A 9,391-nucleotide genomic window follows, 5' to 3' on the forward strand; every position below is an offset into this window, starting at 1 on the left:
ATACTACCACACCACCACTACCATCATCAACATCATCATAAACACCAGCGAACAGAAAACTACCACACCATCACCACCATCATCATCAACATCATCAACATCAATACCAGCGAACAGAATACTACCACACCATCACCACCATCATAAACATCATCAACATTATCATCAACATCAGCGAACAGAATACTACCACACCATCACCACCATCATCATCAACATCATCAACATCAATACCAGCGAACAGAATACTACCACACCATCACCACCATCATCAACATCATCATCATCAACATCATCACCAGCGAACAGAATACTACCCCAGCCACACCATCACCACCATCATAAACATCATCAACATCATCATCAACAGCAAACAGAATACTACCACGCCACCACCACCATCATAAACATCATCAACATCATCATCAACAGCAAACAGAATACTACCACATTATCACCACCATCATAAACATCATCATCAACACCAGCGAACATTACACTACCCCGGTCACACCATCACCATCGACATCATCATCATCAACACCAGCGAACATAATACCATCATTGTCTTAAGATGCAATCATCACCATTGCTTTATCAGCATCATGATCATAATCTTACTATATCAGCTTCATCACTCAACCTCATTACACACGGCAACCATCCCATCCCGACTGACACAACTTGGCAGGACCCTCCTGAAAAAAGAGTCACGTGACGTGGTGTTGCCTTCCTGGGTAAACGCGCATAGAAACATCAATAACAACAACAACAAAACCCACGACAAATAATCGTTGCCATCATCGTTACTGCGGAAGTTACCCATCATCACCACCACCACCACCACCACCGCAGTTGGCTACGTACGGCGCGAAAGAAGTTCAGCATACACACATGACGACCACTCGCCCATCATCTCTCTCGCCCCCCCCCCCCAGGGCCCCCCCCCAGCCCCCAGCCCCACGCACCTCACGTTCTCGTGGCGGTACATGTAGAGGCTGCTAAACTGCTGCGTGTCGTTCTGACTCTTGTCCTTCCTGATGTCCGTCAGCATCTCGTCCGCGATGTGATGCGGCAGTATGGACAACAGCAGTCGTTCCTGGCGTCACAGACGTCGTTCATTCGCTCGCTGGTTCATTTACGAATTCGCTTGTTCGCTGAGTGCAATCATCTTTCATTCATTCGGGACAGAGAACAGACGTTGAGCCTGAGGTCACAGACGTCGTTCATTCGCTCGCTGGTTCATTTACGAATTCGCTTGTTCGCTGAGTGCAATCATCTTTCATTCATTCGGGACAGAGAACAGACGTTGAGCCTGAGGTCACAGACGTCGTTCATTCGCTCGCTGGTTCATTTACGAATTCGCTTGTTCGCTGAGTGCAATCATCTTTCATTCATTCGGGACAGAGAACAGACGTTGAGCCTGAGGTCACAGACGTCATTCATTCGCTCGCTGGTTCATTTACGAATTCGCTTGTTCGCTGAGTGCAATCATCTTTCATTCATTCGGGACAGAGAACAGACGTTGAGCCTGAGGTCACAGACGTCAATCATTCGCTCGCTGGTTCATTTACGAATTCGCTTGTTCGCTGAGTGCAATCATCTTTCATTCATTCGGGACAGAGAACAGACGTTGAGCCTGAGGTCACAGACGTCATTCATTCGCTCGCTGGTTCATTTACGAATTCGCTTGTTCGCTGGGTGCAATCATCTTTCATTCATTCGGGACAGAGAACAGACGTTGAGCCTGAGGTCACAGACGTCATTCATTCGCTCGCTGGTTCATTTACGAATTCGCTTGTTCGCTGGGTGCAATCATCTTTCATTCATTCGGGACAGAGAACAGACGTTGAGCCTGAGGTCACAGACGTCATTCATTCGCTCGCTGGTTCATTTACGAATTCGCTTGTTCGCTGAGTGCAATCATCTTTCATTCATTCGGGACAGAGAACAGACGTTGAGCCTGAGGTCACAGACGTCATTCATTCGCTCGCTGGTTCATTTACGAATTCGCTTGTTCGCTGAGTGCAATCATCTTTCATTCATTCGGGACAGAGAGCAGACGTTGCGCCTGAGGTCACAGCCGTCATTCATTCGCGCATTCGTTTGATCACTCGCTTATTCGTTCATTGATCATTCACTCACCAATTCATCAATTCGCCCCAAGGAACAGAGCCTTGACCTCACAACTTCAAAAGTGCTGTTTGTTACTGGGCCACTTGGCGATCCGGGCCGTTGTAATAAAAAAAGAAACCCCGATACGATCTGCTTGTGGTTGCGTCTGTAGCGTGCGGGGTGCCTAGGATCGCTCTCATCCCTCGTTGACACCACCGAGAGAGGCGCTGGGAGTTTAATTCCCTACCCTGGCTCCGGTGACATCCACCCCGCCTCCACTCACCCCACACAGCCCCCCCAACAGCACAGAGGACGCCCACCTCCAGTGTACAGTCACAGGATTCAATAACAAGCTGGCAAGCCAGGGAAATAAGGGAGCCTAAATGTTGTGAGGATATTCGGCGGCACGCGTGTACAAAAACGTGAACGGAAACACACCAACACGGGCAGGCACAAGAAGACGCAGCAGATTGTTTATACCGCGCAATGTTACTGGTAGGAACCACCTGGTTCCACCAGCCCACATGGGATTATTGTGTCCGTCCGTCCGTCGTGCATCCAAAAATGCGAGGGGAGGGGCTGGGTGGGGAGGGTGGGGCTGGGTGGGGGGTGGGGCTGGGTGGGGAGGGGCTGGTCACCCCGTGGTGCCCTTATAAAACTCAACGTTTAACCTACTCACGCTGGCTTGTGCCCGCCCTAACAGTCGGGCATATTTGCGGAATACATCACGCCGCCGTTGACCCTGGCCATTGACCGAGCAACCCAACGTTCCTACCAGCTCCCTCCGCAGGAATGTGTTATTGTTATTATTATGTTGTAACTTATATAGCTGCCAATCGTGCCCCAAAGATAAACAGATCTGGGCTCCTGATCTCTAGGCGAAGGCTGCCTGCTCCGCTTTGTTAAACACCCGGCGGGGCGCGCAATGCGACGCGGACGAATCACGACAAATCGACGCCTGGCCGGGCTCTGTCTGAAAGCATCGTCCACCCAGTTTGAACATTGGCTCAGGAGGAGACGCGTCTCGCGAACGATGATCCGGAGGAGGCAGAAGAATGCGGATGAGGCACATCCTGGGTGGTGAAAGGCCGATGGAGGAGGACGGAAGGATGCGAGGCGATGGCGCTGTGTGCACGCCGAAATTTTTTTCGCACCGTACGTAGCCGACCGCGCTAATTGGAGGTGCCGGGAAGGGGGGGGTGAAGGACAACAAACTAAAGACAAAGCAGTTCTAAAGAAATGAGTTTGGCAATCTAAATGATGATTTAAAAGTGCGTAGCTTGCTAATATCGGAAGGAAGAACGTTCCAGACGGCTGCGGAAGCGCATCTGAAAGCGCCGCGCGATGTGGTGAGCGCCGTCTTTGTTCGACGGTTAGTCAAGAGCCGCTGCCGCTGCTGCTGCGAGGATCATCCGAGTTTGCGTGATTGATGGTTTTAGCTCCTTGAGGTCAGCGAGGTGGTATTGTGGCTGCGTGCGCGATGGTGGTGCCGCGTGTTGATGATGAGCCAGACAAGACAGAAGACGTGGATCGATCGGGCACGTCCTACGGTGGAGATTGCGTGACGAAGGAGCTTCCGGGAAGATGTTGAGAGAGAGAGAGACAGGTGAAGGCAGGTGTCATAGAGATACACAATCTGCGTGACAACGTGAAGGAGGCGGAGGGGAGGGATGGAGGAGTGGGGGGTGAGTGGTTGGTTAGGGGGGTGGTTGAGTGGGTGAGTAAATCGCCCATTGCGTTCGTGAATTGGTTGAGCAAGCAATGAAGTGGATGGACGAGTAGGTGAGCGAATGAGCGCGTTGAATAAGGAAAAGAGTTGGCGAGTTAATAGGCGAACGAGTAGGTGAGTGCATTGGTGAGCGAGAGAGCAAGAGAGAGAGAGAGAGGGAGGCCAGTGAGTGAGTGATATTAACAACAATTATAATAAGACAGACACCATCACATCCGTAGAGGCAGCATTTCCTGCCCGTGCAGCGTTGTGCATCGTCTAGCCCATCTGAGAGTCCCACCTGCCCAACACACTCGCTCGCTGCGCCCTAGGCCCTAGGGCATCACGACCAGGATGCACAGCATCGGGTGCAGGCTGCGCATGGCGGTGCAGGAGAGTTGAAGGGATTGCAGGTGGGAGCATGCAGGAAGAGGGGGAGCAGGGGGGTGCAGGTGGTTACAGGTGGTGCAGGTGGTGTAGGTGGTGCAGGTGGTGCAGGTGGTCACAGGGTGGTACAGGTGGTGACAGGGTGGTACAGGTGGTGCAGGTGGTTACAGATTGGTGCAGGTGGTCACAGGGAGGTGCAGGAGGTCACAGGGTGGTGTAGGTAGTCACAGGTGGTGCAGGTGGTGTAGGTGGTGCAGGTGGTGCAGGTGGTGCAGGTGGTCACAGGGTGGTGCAGGTGGTGACAGATGGTGCAGGTGGTGTAGGTGGTGCAGGTGGTGTAGGTGGTGCAGGTGGTGACAGGGTGGTGCAGGTGGTGCAGGAGGTCACAGGGTGGTGTAGGTGGTCACAGGTGGTGCAGGTGGGGACAGGGTGGTGCAGGTGGTCACAGGTGGTGCAGATGGTCACAGGGTGGTGCAGGTGTTCACAGGGTGGTTACAGGTGTTCACAGGGTGGTGGCAGGGACGTTGCGTGAACCCTCACCTGCTGCAGCCTCTGCTCGTCGAGGCTGAGTTTCACCTCGAGGGACTGCCTCGCCTCCACGAAGGCTCGCCGCTGCTTGCGGTCCGCCATCAGGTAGGCGAGCAGCCCGGCCAGAGCCCCGCACAGCAGCACCAGGGCGTCTGCCACCAGCTGCGCCGGAGGGAGCACGATTAGAGTCCCGGTCACGGTCACGGGAGTCGGGGTTCGATCATAGAGTTGGAGGGGGACAGGTGAAGAGTTTGGTTCTCTTTGAGGGTTGGGGTTGGAGGGATGAGGTCAGGGGAGGTGGTCGTGAGTTGGCTAGCAAAATGTGGATGCGGTGTTTTGTTTAGAGGGAAAATTCGTGTTTGGTGGGGCTCCTTAATGGCTCGCACGTGCTATGTCCAGTCACCACTGTGTGTTACTCAACTTTATCGACCCACCCCCAAGGGACGACGATGATGAGTTGAGTTTGAGGACGAAGGTTTTCTGTAACTGCCTCCCAACATTATCAGCCACTAACACCATCAGTCACTAACACCATCAGCCACTAACACCATCAGTCACTAACACCATCAGTCACTAACACCATCAGTCACTAACACCATCAGTCATTAACACCATCAGCCACTAACACCATCAGTCACTAACACCATCAGTCAGTAACACTATCAATCACTAACACCATCAGTCACTAACACCATCAGCCACTAACACCATCAGCCACTAACACCATCAGTCACTAACACCATCAGTCACTAACACTATCAATCACTAACACCATCAGCTCAGGGGGTGCGGCAATAGGTGAGGTGGGGCCCCGCAATAGTCGACAACAAATCTCAAGGTGGTGATCAAGGGGGGGAGGGGGGGGTCCCAACTCGTAGCTTTGGCCACCAGGGGGGGTGGGTGGGGGGGGCAAGGCACCCCCTTGCCCCCCTCGCCCCCACTGCCCCCCACGCTACTGCCTGGAATGTATTTATTTGGCACGAGTGGCGGTGGCGTGCGCGCAAAGGCGCGCGTTCGAAGCGGCAGTGACCAACGCGAGTTCTGCGATGGGCAACTTGGGGGGGCTCGGAGACAAAGGGGTCCAGGCAAGCGAGCGTTAGAGAGGGGTTCAGGGTTGCGGGCAATGACTTTCCTTTGATCGATTCGGCCACGCAGTTTCCTGTCGGGCGAAGTCGCGGAATGGGGAGAGAAGTCGGCACCGACGTTTCATTTGAATTGGATCGACTTGTCGCGACTAATCATAACCCACTCCCCACTCCCCACTTACCCCACCGCCACCCTCACGGTCACCGGTACGGACAGACAGACGGATCAACAGACAGACAGACCGACGGACAGCCAGTCAGACGGACGAACCGACAGACGGACGGACAGATGGACAGACAGACAGACAAACAAAGTGACAAACCAACAGACGGACACCCAGGCAGACAGACAGTCAGTCAGACATACCGCCAGACAGACGGATCAACAGACAGACAGACGGACCAACAGACGGACAGCCAGACAGACGGACCAACAGACAGACGCATAGCCAGACAGACGCACAGTCAGCCAGCCAGACAGACAGACGGACCAACAGACAGACGCATAGCCAGACAGAAGCACAGTCAGCCAGCCAGACAGACAGACATATCAACAGACAGACAGACGAACCAACAGCCAGACGCACAGCCAGACCGACAGACGGACCGACGGACGAACGTGCAGAGGGACATCGGGGTGGATGGGGGGGGGGTCTCGCGCGCGCGCCGCGGGGCCACCTGGAGCACGAGGGTGGCGGGCTCCGTGTCTGCGCGCGGCTCGTGCAGCGAGGCGGCGAGCGCCACGACGACGATGTAGAGGGCGTTGGGCAGCAGCGCGAGCAGCGACAGCGCGGGCAGAGCGAGGGGCATCGAGATGAAGAGGGCGAACGTGAAGAAGACGCGCCACGCGAGCGCGTCGGCCGGCTGTGCGCCCTTGCCGCCGGACGCGTACGAGGCGAGGTATGCGTATAGGAGCACTTCGGAGTGGAGCCACGCCACGTAGGGAGCCGCACGCTCGGCCACGATTCCTCGGCGCGCCAGGGCGAGAAGCGGAGCGCCCGCGCTCACGCCCAGCGCGGCCACCACGAGCGAGGGGAGCTTCTCGCGCGAGTAGAGCGCTGCGCACGTGGCCAGGACGTAGGCGCCGAAGAGGGCGACGAAGGCGACGAGAACGGTGAGGGTGGCGGCGCGCTGGCGTCGGAAGTAGCCCTGGTAGAGCGACTCGACGGCCGCCGGCTCGAAGGTGAGACGCACGAAGGGCACGAGGCGCGAGCAGCACGCGAAGACGCCGCGGTGCGACGCGGAGCGCTCGGCCGAGTACTCGAGCGAGTACTCGGTGGCGAACTCGTTCTCCGACATGAGGCGCTTCTTGGCCATCGTGCTCGGTTGGCGTTGGGGCGGGGGGGGGGGTGCTGGTGGTGCTGGTGGAGGTGGTGCTGGTGATGATGATGAGTGGTGCTGGAGGTGGTGGTGATGATGAGTGGTGCTGGAGGTGGTGGTGATGCTGTTACTGCTGCTGCTGGTGCTACTGGTGGAGGTGGTACTGGTGGTGCTGGAGGTGCTGGAGGTGGTGCTGGAGGTGTTGGTGGTGGTGGTTTGTGTGTGGATATTGGAGTTGTAAATGATGACGACTGCTTTGAGTGCACGCGAGATGTAAGTTGAACTTCTTTCACACCGTACGTAGCCAACCGCGTCAATCAGTGGTTAGTTTTCTGGATCGCGATGATTATGCGAATAGAGGGCGATGACGAGTGTGATGATGATGATGGTGACGAAAAGAAAAGATGACAATGAGGCTGATTAAAAATAATATATGACAATGAAAAACAGCGAAGATCTTTTAAAAGATAAAGGAAAATCAATAGCAAGAGATGGCAATGATGATGAAAGAAATAAACACAGTTGAAAGGATTTCTAACAGCCGAATAAATCAATAACAACAATAAAGTATGAAGAACAACAACACAATTAAACGAAACTATATTTACGTTAAACAATAAAGGGAAATCAAAGTTAAGACAATCGCAGCAACGAAGGCGACGAAGATGATGATGGTGGCGTCAAAGATAAAGACTACGCAGATTTTATGAGCAGCCGACGAGGATGATGATGATGGTGGTGGTCACGATGGGACCTCTCACCCACTAGCTCCTCCAGGACCCTGGCTGGTTGCTGGAGTAGGTTCCAATCCGATCCCGGCCCTCCACACGCAGTCTCAACCCACTGCCCATAGAATCTCGACACTCCAGCGCTGTCCACGCGCTCAGCAGCCGGAATAGCGAACACTCCTTCCCCCGAATCGTCGGACCAATTGTCAGACGATCCAGGGGCAGGCGGTGTACGGAATCAATCGGCCTGGCAATAGCTCCCCGGTGCCAGCGATGTGTTCGTAAGCCTCTTCCAATCCAAGTCTTGAAATCCACGTCTCGCAATCAGTCTCTTGAAATCCACGTCTCGCAATCAGTCTCTCGAAAAAGCCAGTTTTGAAACGAGGCTTTTTGCAATTGGCAAACCCTTGCAGTCTTACAACGCCACTGTTGCAATCTCAATCTCTTTAAATCCCCGCCATCCCATCCCAATCTTGCAATCCCAGCTTTGCGGTTTGACCAAAAAAGAACAAACCACACGCGACCTTCAATTCTGCGCGTCCTCTCATTTGAGGCACCACCCACACCACCACCACCCACACCACCACCACCACCCACAGGAGCCCCCCACCCCGTGGCCCCACCTGGGTGTGATGATCATCGCGGGGAAGGTTGCGGCGTGGTGGTAACGCGAAGCTGTCACCCAGCAACCACGAGGCCAACCTTCCAAGCGAACAAAATTAAATATAAAGAGACGTGAGCCCGGTGTTGTGGCTCGTGGGGCTGATGTTGTGTCATGCGGGCAAGCACCGAGCCCAGCAACGGCCCTGAAAAAAAAATCCTCGGTTCGAATCCGAGTGTCCTCCACCCGCTGTGATTTACAGCGGGGTTCTCGGGTGTTAGCGATACGATGGCCTCGTGGTTTTATGAACATTTACTCTTGAAATTGGTTCATCCCATCGGTGAAAATGATCAAATCGCGATTGCCACGTGACATTCGTTGGAAGGATGATGACGCGGTCAACGGGTTCGTAGCGCAGCATGCTGACCGCAACGCGACCCGCTCCCCACAACCGCACGCACACACACTCGGATAAACAGAGCTCCGCTGTCTTGGGCACGGAGATTTATTTAACCGTTAGCGATGTGGAGTCGGGTAGCAGACACGTGGGGAGCGTGCACACTCGCACACAACGCGACACAACCAAGGACTTGATGACCATCGCTGCGATGAAACGCGCAAGTGAACGCTACCACGTGACCTCAGAAGTTGGCGGGTAAAAGGTGGATAAGAAAGTCCGCACCACAACAGAGTCAAACCATCCACGTATTTAGGACCACAAAGGTCAAACGCACATCGTCACGAAGGCTTTTTTGTTTGTACGTTACATATTTAAAGTTCTATGTATGTATATTTGCGTATATATATGAAGACATATTTAGGTCCAGTGTAAAGTATTATTGCAGAGCTTAAGCGCAGTGTATTTAGGTTAGACAGATGTTATTCAATCGAGAAAGGACCAGATCAGGCCACTTTGTGG

The 9,391-nt window shown here is 54.1% G+C and overlaps 1 protein-coding gene across 1 annotated transcript in view; it reads right to left on the reverse strand.

The window, feature by feature from the left end:
* LOC144938432 (adenylate cyclase type 3-like) overlaps positions 1-7,140 on the reverse strand; it is a 35,442-nt gene extending 28,302 nt beyond the window's left edge. The window contains exons 1-3 of the mRNA XM_078866212.1: positions 6,502-7,140; positions 4,751-4,900; positions 969-1,099 (exon numbers count right to left, since the gene is read on the reverse strand). Coding sequence (XP_078722338.1) covers positions 969-1,099; positions 4,751-4,900; positions 6,502-7,140 — 920 coding nt within the window. The remainder of the gene's footprint in view (positions 1-968; positions 1,100-4,750; positions 4,901-6,501) is intronic.
* Between the last annotated feature and the right edge of the window lie 2,251 nt (positions 7,141-9,391).

Source organism: Lampetra fluviatilis, chromosome 22 (genome assembly GCF_964198595.1).
Source record: "Lampetra fluviatilis chromosome 22, kcLamFluv1.1, whole genome shotgun sequence".
Taxonomy (NCBI): domain Eukaryota; kingdom Metazoa; phylum Chordata; class Hyperoartia; order Petromyzontiformes; family Petromyzontidae; genus Lampetra; species Lampetra fluviatilis.